Source organism: Amia ocellicauda, chromosome 15 (genome assembly GCF_036373705.1).
Source record: "Amia ocellicauda isolate fAmiCal2 chromosome 15, fAmiCal2.hap1, whole genome shotgun sequence".
Taxonomy (NCBI): domain Eukaryota; kingdom Metazoa; phylum Chordata; class Actinopteri; order Amiiformes; family Amiidae; genus Amia; species Amia ocellicauda.
In genome coordinates this window covers 3,136,354-3,153,800 of record NC_089864.1, presented here as the reverse complement: position 1 = coordinate 3,153,800, position 17,447 = coordinate 3,136,354, and the positions used below count along the sequence as shown (strand labels likewise).

General features: G+C 48.7%; 1 protein-coding gene across 4 annotated transcripts; it reads right to left on the bottom strand.

Moving 5' to 3' along the window:
* Nucleotides 1–2,755: 2,755 nt before the first annotated feature.
* abcf1 (ATP-binding cassette, sub-family F (GCN20), member 1) lies at nt 2,756–16,704 on the bottom strand. 4 transcript variants are annotated; one of them, XM_066723578.1, is made up of 27 exons: nt 16,455–16,704; nt 15,446–15,492; nt 15,204–15,281; nt 14,820–14,952; nt 14,678–14,715; nt 14,416–14,550; nt 13,779–13,880; nt 11,238–11,333; nt 10,795–10,962; nt 10,513–10,575; nt 10,235–10,345; nt 10,009–10,131; nt 9,798–9,898; nt 7,156–7,241; nt 6,901–7,040; nt 6,648–6,796; nt 6,458–6,541; nt 6,214–6,338; nt 5,656–5,768; nt 5,402–5,573; nt 4,996–5,070; nt 4,801–4,871; nt 4,620–4,652; nt 4,362–4,530; nt 4,209–4,273; nt 3,871–3,943; nt 2,756–3,740 (listed from the first exon to the last, which is right to left on the bottom strand). In XM_066723578.1, the coding sequence occupies exons 1-27, from the start codon at nt 16,513–16,515 to the stop codon at nt 3,574–3,576; spliced, it is 2,778 nt and encodes a 925-aa protein (XP_066579675.1). In that variant the 5' UTR covers nt 16,516–16,704; the 3' UTR covers nt 2,756–3,573. The 4 variants fall into 4 exon arrangements, with proteins under 4 accessions (XP_066579675.1, XP_066579677.1, XP_066579676.1 ...); XM_066723580.1 differs by lacking the exon at nt 10,795–10,962; XM_066723579.1 differs by lacking the exon at nt 13,779–13,880.
* Between the last annotated feature and the right edge of the window lie 743 nt (nt 16,705–17,447).

Genomic DNA, 17,447 nt, shown 5'->3' with positions numbered 1-17,447 from the left:
GAAAGTGCCACGCTGGTAATATTCCACAGTTTGGTGCAAGTCCAGTCTGCCTCAGTGCTCTTGGGTGGCGTGCTGATTCACAGGACCTTGACACAGTGGGATGGAGGAGGTTAATGTCTTATCAATAGCATAACAATAGCCATTGATTCAGACTGTTTAACGTGTTTTGGGGAAGGTGCTGTAATCGCCTGCGAAAGGTACAGGTGTGGGAACCGGAGTTGTTACCCTGGAATGAGGGTGGGGGGCTCCTTTTGTGTGCTAATATGCAGTGGCCATTGAAGCTATAAAAGTCTTTGTACCTGTAGAGTGTGCTCTATAGTCTTGATTCATTTAACCTGGATTGTCTTTGTACCAATCTCTTTTACAGTTTTAATTTCTAACATGAGAAACCAGCCAATTGGAGCCTTTTCATACAGTCCTGCACCTCTACCCGTGTGTCAATGTGTTCTTTGTTTTAGTAGGATACAGTGGGGAAAAAAAGTATTTGATCCCCTGCTGATTTTGTACGTTTGCCCACTGACAAAGAAATGATCAGTCTATAATTTTAATGGTAGGTGTATTTTAACAGTGAGAGACAGAATATCAACAAAAAAATCCAGAAATACGCATTTCAAAAAAGTTATACATTGATTTCCATGTTAATGAGGGAAATAAGTATTTGACCCCTTTGACTTAGTACTTGGTGGCAAAACCATTGTTGGCAATCACAGAGGTCAGACGTTTCTTGTAGTTGGCCACCAGGTTTGCACACATCTCAGGAGGGATTTTGTCCCACTCCTCTTTGCAGATCCTTAAGGTTTCGAGGCTGATGTTTGGCAACTAGAACCTTCAGCTCCCTCCACAGATTTTCTATGGGATTAAGGTCTGGAGACTGGCTAGGCCACTCCAGGACCTTAATGTGCTTCTTCTTGAGCCACTCCTTTGTTGCCTTGGCTGTGTGTTTTGGGTCAATGTCATGCTGGAATACCCATCCACGACCCATTTTCAATGCCCTGGCTGAGGGAAGGAGGTTCTCACCCAAGATTTGATGGTACATGGCCCCGTCCATCGTCCCTTTGATGCGGTGCAGTTGTCCTGTCCCCATAGCAGAAAAACACCCCCAAAGCATAATGTTTCCACCTCCATGTTGGACGATGGGGATGGTGTTCTTGGGGTCATTCCTCCTCCTCCAAACACGGCGAGTTGAGTTGATGCCAAAGAGCTCGATTTTGGTCTCAGCTGACCACAACACTTTCACCCAGTTCTCCTCTGAATCATTCAGATGTTCATTGGCAAACTTCAGACGGGCCTGTACATGTGCTTTCTTGAACAGGGGGGCCTTGCGGGCGCTGCAGGATTTCAGTCCTTCACGGCGTAGTGTGTTACCAATTGTTTTCTTGGTGACTATGGTCCCAGCTGCCTTGAGATCATTAACAAGATCCTCCCGTGTAGTTCTGGGCTGATTCCTCACCGTTCTCATGATCATTGAAACTCCACGAGGTGAGATCTTGCATGGAAACCCAGACCGAGGGAGACTGAGTTATTTTGTGTTTCTTCCATTTGCGAATAATCGCACCAACTGTTGTCACCTTCTCACCAAGCTGCTTGGCGATGGTCTTGTAGCTCATTCCAGCCTTGTGTAGGTCTACAATCTTGTCCCTGACATCCTTGGACAGCTCTTTTATCTTGGCCATGGTGGAGAGTTTGGAATCTGATTGATTGATTGCTTCTGTGGACAGGTGTCTTTTTATACAGGTAACGAGCTGAGATTAGGAGAGTCCCTTTAAGAGAGTGCTCCTAATCTCAGCTCGTTACCTGTATAAAAGACACCTGGGAGCCAGAAATCTTGCTGATTGATAGGGGATCAAATACTTATTTCCCTCATTAACATGCAAATCAATGTATACCTTTTTTGAAATGCGTATTTCTGGATTTTTTTGTTGTTATTCTGTCTCTCACTGTTAAAATACACCTACCATTAAAATTATAGACTGATAATTTCCTTGTCAGTGGGCAAATGTACAAAATCAGCAGGGGATCAAATACTTTTTTCCCTCACTGTATTTGTTGGTTTTGAAATCTTGAGACAGATGATGCAGTGCGATTACAGGAGGCTATGTGGCACACATGCCTGAATTGTTTGGTAGAATTACCTGGGCTTTCCCTAGAGCCTGTGTTTCTGATGGGGAACATCCCTACATTCAGAGTTCACTACCCTGCCCTCTGGTACCTGATTCAGGCTGCCCCAGATCAAGACTAATGGGTATAGTCATACATTCCCTCAGACATCAACTTGTTAAATAGACTGCATCACAGATGGCATAAGTGCTTTTTATTATTGTGCATTTTTGTGCAGGTTTGGTTTTGCATTCTGTTTGTGTTGCAGAAATTGTATTGGATGCTGTATGTGGTTGTTCTTGGTACCGTGTTTTTTGTAGCAGGCTTCAAATAATTTGCCCTACGGGACTTAACACTAAATAAACACTGAATCCTGTGCAGATAATTATCAGTGTTTCAACTCCTCAGTTACCAGCGATGTTACAGGACACTTTAATGTGGGTGGGGCCAGTTCACCCACATACAGCAAAAAGCTATGAATTAATCAAATCTCTATTAACACATTCAGTCTACTTCAATGGGCCACTCTGCTGTCCCCTCCTGGACCAGTGAGGCACAGCGGGCGGACAGTAAATTTTGAACAGGTTTTAATCTGTTCCTTAACAACACCTCTTGTGAAACATCAAATAAGTGGAATAAAATAAAACAGACCGCAAGATTGATGCAAAAGGCCTTTTATTTATTATTTAATTCACATTTATTATTAGTTCCCCCCCCCATCAAAACATTTCAAAGCTCATAAAAGAAAAAAACTCAATAAAATGCAAAGTACTCCCCCGCCCAGCCCCCCAGCCATGATCGGCCTACTCTGATCGCATATAAATACCATCATGTGTGTCTGTTATATGGAAAGCATGTCACAGAGGTCAATCAGCTTTATAATACACAGCTGTCCAACTGTGGCAGTACAATAACACCCCCCTATTGATCAGAAAATGGAACAGTCCCATTCTGTAACAATGACTGGAATCCTGCACCGGTTGCTACCAATTTACCTTGGGAGGAGGGTGTCTCTCTAATACAACCAGTGTGTGTGGCTTTCCCCACTGAGGCTAGGCTTGCATTGACACTGGCTGAAGTTGGCAAGTTTTTAGTTTTTGTGTGTTATAAAAATAATCCTCATTGCGTCCTCACTCTATAGACCGGGGGGGGGGCAGATTATTGTCTCTGGGGGGAAGAGGGGACACGTCTCCTGCCATTTGTTCCAGCCCGGCTTCCAGTCACATAATTAATTGGTGGAATACATTTTATTTTTGCAATCGATAATTTGAATAATTCTCTCCAGTGTGTGTGGGTCTCGCTCTCAGTGTGACCGTCACTCCGATTGTGCATCTACACGAGTCTATACACACGTCTCCTGGATCTGGAGTCAAAAAGGCAATAATGAGAGAAACCCCAGTCCCTCCTACCCCCCTCACACACGCACACACATCCCCACAGGTCTCGCTGTCCCCCAGTCCCCCCAGTCTCCGGCGCTCACTCCCGCGGCCGGTGCACGACGGTCTCCCCCAGCGCCTCCAGCACTTCCCTCTTGTACTCGTCGAAGTCCCCGTCGATCTGGTTGATGGAGCGCTCCTCCACCACCCACAGTGTGCAGTTCGTCTCCGTGATCAGACGGGCGTCGTGACTCACGATGAGCACCGCTGCGAGAGAGGGAGCAGGATTCAGTGTTTGTTACCCTCGATACCAGAGGAATTGGCCAGCGCTGTCAGAGCGCCACACAGACACGGGGGACAGACGGGTTGACAGACAGACAGACAGACAGTCACTCACCCCCCTTGTATTCATTGATGGCATCTGCTAAAGCATCGATGGACTCAATATCCAGGTTATTCGTGGGCTCATCCTGGCAAGAAAGGTAGGGAGGGAAAGAAGAGAGAATAAAGAAAGGGGAGGGAGACAGAGCAATGACTAAGCTTTGACAATCACTGTGTATAACATGATTGGACATGCACTTCCCCTCTCCATCCCTTGCCACATCCCTCTCACACCTGCCTCCCTCCTCCTCTCTTCCTCGCCCCATCCCTTTTTCTCACACCTGCATCCTCTCTCATCTGCCTCCCTCCTCCCCATCCCTCTCTCTCTCATCTGCCTCCCACCTCCCCACTCACCAGTATCAGGACATCAGGCTGTCTGCAGGAGAGCTCTGCGAACACCACTCTCGCCTTCTGACCTCCTAAAACACAGTCCACATACGCACACAGTCAATACACCCGTCACTGCACAGTCAGTGAGACATACACAGTGTGTGTGCGTGCGCGTACCCGACAGCTTGCTGATCTGGATGGTGTGGGCGTGGCTCTCCAGGCCGAAGCGGCCCAGGCACTTGCGGCTGTCCTGGTAGGGCAGGTTGAAGTTCCGCATCAGGTACTCTGTGGGATTCTCCTCCATGTTCAGCTGGTCGGCGTACTGCTGGTTAAAGAAGCCGATTTTCTGCAGAGGGAGACAGAGGGGGGAGTTAATACAGGGACAGCAGGACTGACTGGACACTGACACTGAGAGGGGGGGGCAGTGAAACTCACCAGCCTGTGGTTCTTCCTCATCTCGCCTCGTGTCTGAAAGAATAAAACCAGTGTCACAACAGTGGAGAAACATATACACAAACGCACACAGATACTCACACACAAAATACACTCACACGAATACACTAAGACAAATATTCACTGTCACACTCACACAGTGCCCTTTGACCTCTGAACTTACCGGGGTCAGTTTGCCCGTCAGCAGCAGCAGCAGCGTACTCTTCCCCACTCCATTGGGCCCCACGATACAGACTGCAACACAACACACTACGTTACTCACGGACAATACAGAGAGAGACAGGCAGAGAGAGAGAGAGAGAGAGACAGGCAGAGAGAGAGAGCACGTGAAGGAGGCAGTGCAGACGGGTTCACTCACTCCTGGACTCCATGTCAATTCCAAAATCCACATTCTTGAACAGAGGCTTCTGGCCCTCATAGCCGAAGTCTACACCTGGAGAGGGGGAGAGAGGGGAAGGAGAGAACCTGAGTTTTGGGAGCTTCAGCAAAACACAGCTTCCCCCTGTGATGTTTATTAGCGGTGTGTGCGGTAGATTACAGTCCAGGCCATAGTTGTGCAGGCCCTCTACAGTGTGCAGGGATGTGTGTCCTCCTGTATAATGTGTGCAGTCCAGTGGAAACCTGTGTGTCCGCATTAGTGTTTGCACAGTGTGTCTGCAGTGTATACCCAGTGCAGTACAGTGTAGTTTTATGCAATGCGTGTTTGGTGCAATGTAGTGCGTCCAGTGTCCAGGGCCGGGCGGTGTGTGTGTGTCCAGTCTTACTGTGCAGCCCCAGGATGGGCGGGGACAGCGGCGGCGGGTTGGGGAAGGTGAATTTGACGGTGTACTCCTTGGGCCTCTTCAGCAGCTCGGCCGGCTCATGCGCCTCCTCCTCCTGCGTCTTCTTCCTGCCCTTCTGCTGCTTCCTGGTCAGGGCCTCCTTCGCCTGCTTCTCCTGGGGGAGAAAAGTGTGTTGTCAGTACAATACACACACAGACACACACGCACATGCACACGCACATGGGGGGGGAACTGACCGCCTGCTTGGTGGACTTGCCCCCGGCTTTCAGGTCCTTGAGCTTCTTCTCCTGTTTGTCGTACTGCTTCTGCATCTCCTTCTGCTTCTGCACATACATCTTCTTAAACGTCACTGTGAGAGGGAGGGAAGGAAGGAGAGATGGAGACAGGGAACAGGAGGAGAGTGAGTGAAGTGTATAAGCTGCTACACACTGCCAGTGTGCACTAAGATGCAGTACAGGGGTCAGCGGAGGTGCCACATTCATGGGTAGCATGATAAAGGTCACAGACTGCATCACAGAGGTACAGCACTACACCTGTTACACAGCAGAAGGACACAGAGACAGACAGGCCGCACCCACAGCAGTAGGAAACAGATACAGACAGACAGGCCACACTCACAACAGTAGGACAGTACGACACAGGGACTGGCAGGCCGCACTCACAGCAGTAGGACACAGGCACAGACAGACAGGCCGCACTCACAGCAGTAGGACAGTAGGACACAGGGACAGACAGGCCGCACCCAAAGCAGTAGGACAGTAGGACACAGGGACAGACAGACAGAACACACTCACAGTAGTTGCCTCTGTAGTAGTACAGCTTCTGGTTGTCCAGGTGCATGATGTCAGTACACACGTCGTCCAGGAAGCTCTGGTCGTGGGACACTATGAGCAGAGTCTTCTTCCAGCCCTGCAGGTAACTGAGGGAGGGAGAGGGGGAATAAGAAGTGGAAGAAGGGCAGAAACCCCTTCACCACCCCTGAAGACCGGAACTGCCAGCGCTGTTGTAGCAGAGAAACTCACAGACACACACACTCACTTGTTGAGCCAGATGACGGCGTTGAGGTCCAGGTGGTTCGTGGGCTCGTCCAGCATCAGCAGAGTGGGCTCCATGAAGAGGGCTCTGAAACACACAGGCCACGTTAACACCCCATGGACAGCAAAGATACAGACCGACAGAGACAGCACTGTGACACAGCGCACAGCATCAGGCTCTGGGAGGGTCACACCTGGCCAGGGAGACTCGCATCCTCCAGCCGCCAGAGAACTTCTTGGTGGGCCGGTTCTGCATCTCGGGGGTGAAGCTCAGACCCGCCAGGATCCGCCTCGCCTTCGCCTCCGCTGCCGCCGCCCCGATCGCCCGCAGCTCCTCATACACCTGAAGCGGGGAGAGAGCGGTAGTCAGTTAAAGGAAGCAAGGACTGACTGAACACTACACTTCCTCCCTCTCCATCCCCAGTGTGTCCACAGGCCCTCCCTCACCTTCTCAAGTCTCTCTCCGGCCGCGTCCTCTCCTCTCTCCAGCAGGGCCTGCAACTGTCTCTCCTCCTCCAGCAGCTTGAGCCTCTTGGTGTCGGCCTTCAGCACCGCCTGCACCGCAGGGGTGTCATCGGCAATCACCTCTGAGGAGAGAGGGAGAGAGGGAGTCAGTCACACTGCACTGAGACAGAGGGGTAATGAGGCGGGGAAAGCACAGCAGTACGCTAACCCTGCGCAGAGACAGACCAACAGACAGACCTTGCTCACACAGCAGCACGTCGATGTTGGGGGGGATGTTGAGTGCTCTGTTGGCGATGTGCTTCAGGAGAGTGGTCTTCCCTTTCCTGAAGGAGAGAGGGGGAGAGGTGAGAGAGAGGGAGAGAGAGCGCATGCGAGGGTACGTCTGGGATTCAATTTCACCCCATTGCATTTTTTTTTTTTATAGACTGTTGTGTCCAGTCAGTCAGTCAGTCAGTGTTAATGTACTGTAGTGTCCAGTCAGTCAGTGTTAATGTGCTGTAGTGTCCAGTCAGTCAGTCAGTGTTAATGTACTGTAGTGTCCAGTCAGTCAGTGTTAATGTGCTGTAGTGTCCAGTCAGTCAGTCAGTGTTAATGTGCTGTAGTGTCCAGTCAGTCAGTCAGTGTTAATGTACTGTAGTGTCCAGTCAGTCAGTGTTAATGTGCTGTAGTGTCCAGTCAGTCAGTGTTAATGTACTGTAGTGTCCAGTCAGTCAGTCAGTCAGTGTTAATGTACTGTAGTGTCCAGTCAGTCAGTGTTAATGTGCTGTAGTGTCCAGTCCGTCAGGCAGTGTTAATGTGCTGTAGTGTCCAGTCAGTCAGTCAGTGTTAATGTACTGTAGTGTCCAGTCAGTCAGTGTTAATGTGCTGTAGTGTCCAGTCAGTCAGTCAGTGTTAATGTACTGTAGTGTCCAGTCAGTCAGTGTTAATGTGCTGTAGTGTCCAGTCAGTCAGTGTTAATGTGCTGTAGTGTCCAGTCAGTCAGTGTTAATGTACTGTAGTGTCCAGTCAGTCAGTCAGTCAGTGTTAATGTGCTGTAGTGTCCAGTCAGTCAGTCAGTGTTAATGTACTGTAGTGTCCAGTCAGTCAGTGTTAATGTGCTGTAGTGTCCAGTCAGTCAGTGTTAATGTGCTGTAGTGTCCAGTCAGTCAGTCAGTGTTAATGTGCTGTAGTGTCCAGTCAGTCAGTCAGTGTTAATGTACTGTAGTGTCCAGTCAGTCAGTCAGTGTTAATGTACTGTAGTGTCCAGTCAGTCAGTGTTAATGTGCTGTAGTGTCCAGTCAGTCAGTGTTAATGTACTGTAGTGTCCAGTCAGTCAGTCAGTCAGTGTTAATGTACTGTAGTGTCCAGTCAGTCAGTGTTAATGTGCTGTAGTGTCCAGTCCGTCAGGCAGTGTTAATGTGCTGTAGTGTCCAGTCAGTCAGTCAGTGTTAATGTACTGTAGTGTCCAGTCAGTCAGTGTTAATGTGCTGTAGTGTCCAGTCAGTCAGTCAGTGTTAATGTACTGTAGTGTCCAGTCAGTCAGTGTTAATGTGCTGTAGTGTCCAGTCAGTCAGTGTTAATGTGCTGTAGTGTCCAGTCAGTCAGTGTTAATGTGCTGTAGTGTCCAGTCAGTCAGTGTTAATGTACTGTAGTGTCCAGTCAGTCAGTCAGTCAGTGTTAATGTACTGTAGTGTCCAGTCAGTCAGTGTTAATGTGCTGTAGTGTCCAGTCCGTCAGGCAGTGTTAATGTGCTGTAGTGTCCAGTCAGTCAGTCAGTGTTAATGTACTGTAGTGTCCAGTCAGTCAGTGTTAATGTGCTGTAGTGTCCAGTCAGTCAGTCAGTGTTAATGTACTGTAGTGTCCAGTCAGTCAGTGTTAATGTGCTGTAGTGTCCAGTCAGTCAGTGTTAATGTGCTGTAGTGTCCAGTCAGTCAGTGTTAATGTGCTGTAGTGTCCAGTCAGTCAGTGTTAATGTGCTGTAGTGTCCAGTCAGTCAGTGTTAATGTACTGTAGTGTCCAGTCAGTCAGTCAGTCAGTGTTAATGTACTGTAGTGTCCAGTCAGTCAGTGTTAATGTGCTGTAGTGTCCAGTCCGTCAGGCAGTGTTAATGTGCTGTAGTGTCCAGTCAGTCAGTCAGTGTTAATGTACTGTAGTGTCCAGTCAGTCAGTGTTAATGTGCTGTAGTGTCCAGTCAGTCAGTCAGTGTTAATGTACTGTAGTGTCCAGTCAGTCAGTGTTAATGTACTGTAGTGTCCAGTCAGTCAGTGTTAATGTGCTGTAGTGTCCAGTCAGTCAGTGTTAATGTACTGTAGTGTCCAGTCAGTCAGTCAGTCAGTGTTAATGTACTGTAGTGTCCAGTCAGTCAGTGTTAATGTGCTGTAGTGTCCAGTCAGTCAGTGTTAATGTACTGTAGTGTCCAGTCAGTCAGTCAGTCAGTGTTAATGTGCTGTAGTGTCCAGTCAGTCAGTCAGTGTTAATGTACTGTAGTGTCCAGTCAGTCAGTGTTAATGTGCTGTAGTGTCCAGTCAGTCAGTCAGTGTTAATGTACTGTAGTGTCCAGTCAGTCAGTGTTAATGTGCTGTAGTGTCCAGTCAGTCAGTGTTAATGTGCTGTAGTGTCCAGTCAGTCAGTCAGTGTTAATGTACTGTAGTGTCCAGTCAGTCAGTGTTAATGTGCTGTAGTGTCCAGTCAGTCAGTCAGTGTTAATGTACTGTAGTGTCCAGTCAGTCAGTGTTAATGTGCTGTAGTGTCCAGTCAGTCAGTGTTAATGTACTGTAGTGTCCAGTCAGTCAGTCAGTCAGTGTTAATGTACTGTAGTGTCCAGTCAGTCAGTGTTAATGTGCTGTAGTGTCCAGTCCGTCAGGCAGTGTTAATGTGCTGTAGTGTCCCCTCTCTCTCACCCATTGGGCCCCACCAGACCGTAGCGTCTCCCAGCCACAATGAGCAGGTCGGCATTCACAAACAGCTCCTTCCCGTGGGCAGAGATACTGAACCGCTCCAGCTAGAGCGCGCGGGAGAGAGAGAGAGTGTTAATATGCGCTGTGCTGAGGGAGAGAGAGAGAAATACCCAGCTCGGCCACTAGCCCCAGCCACGGGCACGGCTCTCCTCACCTTGATGTCGGAGGCGTTCTCCAGCATGGCCTGTCGGGAGGACATCTCGGCCTGGGACACGGAGAAATCCCCCTCCACTGCGCTCTGGGCCTTCATTGACTCCACCTGCCGCTCGTACTCCATCTGCAGGAGGGGAGATGCATTAAGAAACGTCACACAGATAAAAAGTACAACTATACCTACACACGCACACAGACACACACACAGGAAAAGACATGGTCTGTACCATTTTCTTCTTCTTTTTTTTCTCCTTCTTGGTGAGGTTGGCGTAAGGGTCGGCACCCTTCCCATTACCAGCCTCCTCTTCTCCCTCGGCAGGGCCGTCATCCTCATCTCCCTGAGAGAGAGAGAGAGAGGGTTAACAGTGTACAAACCACAGACACAGAAACAGAGAGGGGGGTAGATTTACAGTTCACAGAGTAAGAGATGAAAATAGACACCAGAAACGTACTGGATACTACAGTGCACAGAGAGAAATCGGGAGTGGGGATAACACAAACATACCTGGTCTTGCTGCTCTTCCTCGCTGTTCTCATCCTCCTCTTCACTGCGAGTCGGCTTGCCCTTCTGAGACAGAGAGACAGAGAGGAGGGAGAAGGCGAGAGAGGAGACCATGTTTCACTTAAGATCGCACACACAGCATTACAGCCACTGCTCTCCGCCCAGCAGGGCTCACATGACCTCTGACCTCCAGACGAACGCAAGCAGGGACTGAGGAAGTGACTGAGCAGAGACAGGCAGACAGAGACGGGGCTGACCAGCGCATCACTGGCCCCACTTCCTCACCTTCGGCTGCTGCGGCGGCTGCGGCTGTGCCACGGCCCCTTTGTCATTCTTCTTGCCTTTCCTCTTCTTCTTCTCTTTTGGCTTCTCTTTCTCCTCTTCCTCCTCCTCCTCCTTCCCCACCACCACCACCTCCTCCTCCTCCTCGTCCTCCTCTGCCTCGGAGGGTGGCTGAGAGACCAAGATGAAGCGCGAGCGATAGGGAGGTAGAGGGAGAGAGGAAAGAGCAAAAGAGCAGGAGAGAGAGTGTGTAAGCAAGCTCCCTGTACTGATGGGCAGAGAGGCAGACGGAGAGAGAGAAAGAAAGTACGCCCCACCCTGTACCTCTGCCAAAGCCCCACTTCCTCCCAGCGCTGAAGGCTACTGATGATCCCCTGACCCCTGACCCACAGCTTAACAGCTATAAATATGATTGACATATTTCCTGTCGCCCCCACCCCGCTCACCTTCTGTGGCTTGGCGGTCACTTTCTCATTCTTCCCTTTCTTTTTCATCTTCTCATCCTCATCCTTCTTCTCCTCCTCCTCTTCCTCGGATGCCTCCTGCGTGGAGTGGAGAGGAGGAACAAGTAGTAAAACACACCCCTTCCTACTTCGCCCTTCTTCTAGTCTGTGTCCAGGCCACAGTGTCACACACATTTCTGCGCCCAGTTTGAGTTTAGGGTTGCGTAACAGGCATGGCTACAATCCTAGGTAGGGCTGTGCAATATGACGATATATATCGACGATAGAAAAACGTCTATCATTTCATATTATGCTCCATCGTTTATTTCGTTGTGTCACAAATCCCACTCTTTACGGCAATATTTTTCGTCATTAGGACGCTTTACGTTCTCCCCGGTTCTTCCACACGTGCCGGATGCGGCAAGAAATGTGCATCAGAAACACAGACAGACATGGAGGAGTGTGAAGTTTGTTTACATTTTAATAAATTGGAAAGCAATGCAAACGCATGTAGAAAGTTTCATATTATTTTTATTAAGATGGTGAAGTGGTACAACAGTTTCTATTATTATTATTATTATTATAACTAAAGAACACTTTCTGGGATCTTTGGCACAATCTGAACCCAAACAAACACGACAAACAGCTGGGGATCCAAAATGGAAACATCCGGAAAAACTACTTTGAATCACTATACCAGCCAATCCCAGACGAAGACCTAAGCCCATAGCAAACCGAAATCCTTCAGGAGCTAAAAACACTGGAGAGAGTGATTAAAGACACACAGTTGCCCTGGACTCAGCCATCACACTGCAGGAGGTCAAGCCCAGGAAATCCTGCGTTCAGGACAGCATCCCAAACGAGATGCTGAAATACAGCAACACCGCCTGGTACAGCTGTTCAATCTAATCCTGACCTCGGGCTGCTTCCCCGACTCAATCTGGCAACCCCGGCCTGTATCTGAAGCTCCTGCAGAGCAACATCGGGGGGAGGGCATACAATGTGATCAAATCCATGTACACAGGCAGCAAGATCAACGTGAAGGTGGACACCTGGCAGAGAGAGGCAAAGCTACAGTCTGTGTCCCCACCCTGCTGACACACTGCAGCGCTACTGTATTGCCTGGGCCCTGGAGGTCAACATGGACAAAACAAAAGTCATAATCTTCCAGAAGAAAGCCAAGATCCAAAGCAGAACTTACAATTTCACCCTAAACAGCACCAAAATAGAGCACACAGCCAGCTACACCTACCTGGGCCTGCTAATAAACTCCTCAGGCAACTTCTCCCTCACTGTCAAGACCCCTGTGACAAAGCATGCAGGGCGTACCACACCATCAGGAAGAGGATCAGCTCCCTGAACCTCGGTGCTGCTGTGGACGAAGCTCTTTGACAGCGTGATCCTGCCCATCCTGCTGTATGGCAGTGAGGTCTGGGGCCCGGTTATCAGCACCGACTTCCACAAATGGGAGAAGAGCCCGACAGAAGCCCTGCATGCCGAGTTCTGCAGGAACGTGCTGAAGCCGCACAGGAGCAGCCCCAACAATGACTGCCGAGCCAAACTGGGGCCCCTGCCTCTGGGCTGTGCAGTGCAGAAGAGAAGAGAACCCTGAAATACTGGCTGCACCTGAAACACAGCAGCCCAGAGACCCACCAGCACAGCACCCTGCGACAGCAGGAACACACCCCCCACACAGACACCCTCGGCCAGCTGGCCCTGAGGCTCTGTGCCCAGAGCCACACACAGAGCCACACCGACAGCACAGAGCTGCTGAGCAGCTGAGGCAGGAGACAGCCACCACTGGAGTGCTACAGGGCCCTGGACAGAGGATACACCCCAGCAGACTACTTGACACAAGTCACACACCCCAAGCAGAGACAGACTTTGACCAGGTACAGACTCCGCGATCACAGCCTGGAGGTGGAGACCGGACGGTGCAGACAGTGTGGGTCTGGGGAGGTAGAGACAGAGGCGCACTTCACCCTGACCTGCTCCAAATACACACAGGTCAGAGACGCCTTCTTCCCCAGATTCAGCAGCAGAGTCCCTGACTTCCCCCAGCTCAGCACAGAGGCGCGGCTCAGAAGGGGGCTGGGGGCACAGAGACTGCGCTGTGATCGCAGCAGTACTGCACAGCCTGCCACACGGCCAGAGAACTGCAACCATGTCTCCTCACCACCAACACTGTACATATAATTTACGTGATTGATGTACTATGTAAATAACCTGATATTTTATATTTGTATTATTTGTACAACATCATTGTATTTAATTTCAATGTACCCAATTGCTTTAGCAATACTTGTGTAAACGTGTCATGCCAATAAAGCTCGTTTTGAATTTTGAATTTAAGAGAGACACTGACAGAGACAGCAAGAGATACAATGACTGAGACGCACAAAGACTTAATGAGAGAGAGAGAGAGAGAGAGAGAGAGAGATAATGAGGGAGAGGGGTAGCACAAGAGAGAGGTAGTGAGAGACAGATGTACAGCTAGAGAGAAAGACGCACAGAGACGTTGAGGACACGCATGTTCTAACCCACCTTGCTCTTCCTACTCTTGGGTTTGTCATTCTTCTTCCCTTTCTTTCCCTTCTTCCCTGCTCCCTCCTCCTCCTCCTCCTCTCCCTCATTGTCAGAGAGCGCCTGGATCACGAACACACACACACACGCGTCCATTGTCTTTTCAGCATGGAAATGCTTTGTTTTTTTCTTAGCAAAGGCTGAGAAGTTCTGCTCTTGAAGGTGATTAATTTTTATCTGCAAATGTTTCAGCACAGGCAGATGCATGCACATGCAGACACACACGCATGAACACAGCTCTCCGATGTGATGAGGAAGCGCCACACAACACTGCAGTTAAAAGCACGACACAGAGGCATGCAATGGAAACGAACACGCGAGAACGCAACACCAGGCGACACGCAACACGCAATACCCCCTGACGACCACAACACGGTCGCTGAAGGACACAGACAGCAATGAGAATTGGAGGAGGAAGGAAAATGAGAGACACAGATGCATAGAGACAGACCGAGAGAGAGAGAGACACACACAAGGAGAAAGGGAGACATGATGACTGATGCCACAGGACCGAGACACTGGTCAGGTTGGCGATGTCACAGGGGACGAAGCAACAGCAGGCCGTGACTGAACCGAGAGTGAGGGTGGACAAATGCACCTTGTTCTTGCGGTTCTTGTCCACCTTGTTGTGGATCTTTTTGGGCTTCTGCTCCTCTTCGTCCTCCTCGTCCTCCTCCTCTTCATCCTCCTCGTCACTCTGCCCCTGGCTCAGCGCCGCAAACAGATTGCCCCCCTGAAGACAGACAGAAACACACAAGGACACCAAGCTTCAAAGGCTGGCATTCCTGCAAAATCTGGATCACTTGCAAATCTGAAATCAAATGGGAACCCAGAGCACATCACCCCCGTTCGTCCCTTACCCTGTTCTTCTTGCCTCCTTTGGCCACCGGCTTGATGACTGAAAGACACAAGAGAGACATGGATCAGTGCAGGATGAGAGACGCTCAGAAGCCCACAGCAGACCACACAATGGACGCCGCCCAGCCGGGTCCAGATCCCCACCTTCCTCCTCCTCGTCTTCGTCGCTGGGCTGCACGGACAGCTTCTTCAACTTCTCCATCACATCCTCCTCCTCCTCCTTGTCACCCCCCTCTCCTCCCCTGCCTTTCTTCTTGTCTTTCTTCTTCTTCTGGGGCTGAAGAAAGGATGGAGACACAGCAAGGAGACAAACAGAGAGAGAACAAATCGTCAGACTGCTGTACAGTGTAGCAAAAGCTCAGGGATTGCACTGATCACAATGGACCCCAGGCTGCGCTGCAAGTGAATCCATCTGTCTATCATTTACTTTCTTAAAAGTCAATTTGATTTTCTGACAAGCCCCTCCCACTGATCAAATTCTACCTGCCCCGCTTTAACAAGCCCCTCCCCCCGCTCCCAGCACAGCACCTGCTTGCCTCGCCCCTCCTTGACAACAGGCTCCTCCTCCTTCTCCTGTTTGTCATCGGCGGCCAGCTCCTTAAAGAACTGCGGGAGAGAGAGAGCACATCACAGGATCAGACGGATAACCCGGCCAATCAGAGGATCAGAGACATGACTCCCAGCCCATGGCAGGGTGGCTCCACACAGGTCAGCAGCGAGGTGTGAGCTCAAAACCCAGAGGACTAATAAAACACAAATGAACGGCTTACTGATTTCTTCCCCATCTTGTCTTTCTTGCTCTTCTTCACCACTTTATCTTAAAAAAAAAAGAAGAATTATATAACCCATCATTATACATTATATATATATATATATATATATATGGTTAATAGCACAATTACCACCAATTAAGCAATAGTTCACCTAGCCAGTTGCATCAAGTAGAGCTTAAACTAAGTAGTAGTATAAAAAGTCATACTGGACTAAAAAGTGTCACATACAACCAAGGACGGGATATGTGACAAACATATGGACAAATAACGTGTCACAGTGCATTCATATCATTGCATAGTTAGTTGCAAGTTTCTTTGAAATGCTTGTGATACATCATTATCTACAAATAAACTTACAAGTATTTCAGACAAATGCACTGTACTATACTTTAATATACCATTGCACTATAATATACTGTACTGTCATATACTGCAGACTGTGTAATATACTTTATGTATTGTGCTGCACAATACTACACTATAACGTCAAAACTAGATAAAGATCCTACAGGGGAACACTACTGCTGCAAATCAATATAATAATATTAATAATAGAGAAACGTTACAAGTGGGGTTGCACCTGATAGCTACATTACATCAGTTGAGCATCACTAGTCTGTTTCTGAATGACCCCGGGCTGGCCAGTTTGCTGCACACCAGTGTGCTCCTACTCTCCCTTCTGTTCGCCCTTAACCCCCCGGGCTGAGCCAATAGATCATACATTTTAGTGGACAATCTGCAGTCAATGGCAAAGACGAGCAACTGGGACACTAGAGATGTGACGGCCTGTTACATCATTCAAAAGTACCCGTCATCAGATTCCCCCTGAGAGAGTGGACATTGTTTCACTCATGCTTTGTACGTTAACTGCCGACACAATGTATCGTTATCGGACGTATATAACGCATGTCTCCTTTAATAATGACCAATATCACTCATGAGAGAACAAACACCACACATCCCTCTTCTTTCTCTAACTGTCATTTTCACATAATGTGGATCTCACCAGCTTGCGCCTTGGCTTCTCCGTCCTGCCATTCCGCCACTTCCTTCGCTTTCTTGGGCATCTTTGGCACTCCTAAAGGATATATCCGAGACTGCGGTCGTCTGGAGGAATACAAGGCCTTTCTAGGGTTAAAATATGGGAATACAAAACTAAATGTGTGTAGTGTAGCAGCAGCCCTGCTCCCCGGCTCTCCCGTCTCTCTGTGCTTCACATGCGGCCCAAGCTGGCTCGCCGGCAGACGCAGGACCGCTGACGTCACTTTACGTTGGGACGTAGTGCGTCACTCGGGCTCAATAGAAAAGGGCTTTGAACGTCACGACAGCGCCGCCCTGGCCATGTTGGGTACTTTCGCAAAACTCAAGCGCCCAGTCCACGGGTTCACAGGCATCGTCATCAAAGAGCGCCCGTTACCCTATAGTATTACAGTCAGTAGTATACTAATTAGTAGTTTAGTGTAATAGCAAGTGTTCTAAATGTCATGATAGTATGTATGATAGTATAAGTATATGTAAATAGCCCCAAGAGTAATTAAGCTGTTTTTACACCATAATCCCATTATAATATGTGAATATATAGGATAGGGCTGCAGTGGGACACAAAATGACCACCCAGAACTCCAGGGTGTACTGGTTTCCAGTCTTTCTGCAGGAGCTTATGAATGATTGCTTTTAAAATGACTTTTAAAAATGAATTTTAACTGTTTTTAAAGATTTAGTTGTTTTTAAAAGACTAATTGTTTAGGGGTTTTTTGGTTTAGTTTTGTTCTATTCTTTTGTCAAATACATTGTCCGTTTTGGATTTAATTTTAAATGCATTGGAACTTTTTGTTTGTTTTTTATTTTTACCTTTTTAATTGTTTTTTTATTTTGTCCAGTGCATTTTCAGTTATTATCAATGTATTTGACTTTTATGTTGGTTAGCAGTTTTGCTTTAATCACGTTTGTTTTGTTGTTTTGTGCACTTGTTTATTTAAAGTTAAGTTTTTTTCGTTTT

Coding starts and splice junctions, on each gene's coding strand:
- abcf1 (XM_066723578.1), bottom strand. CDS start 16,515: ATGCCCAAGAAAGCGAAGGAAGTGGCGGAATGGCAGGACGGAGAAGCC. Junction 14,716..14,819: donor CGAAGACGAGGAGGAGGAAG/GTGGGGATCTGG, acceptor TGTGTCTTTCAG/TCATCAAGCCGGTGGCCAAA. Junction 10,132..10,234: donor AAAAAAAGAAGAAGAAAATG/GTACAGACCATG, acceptor CCCCTCCTGCAG/ATGGAGTACGAGCGGCAGGT.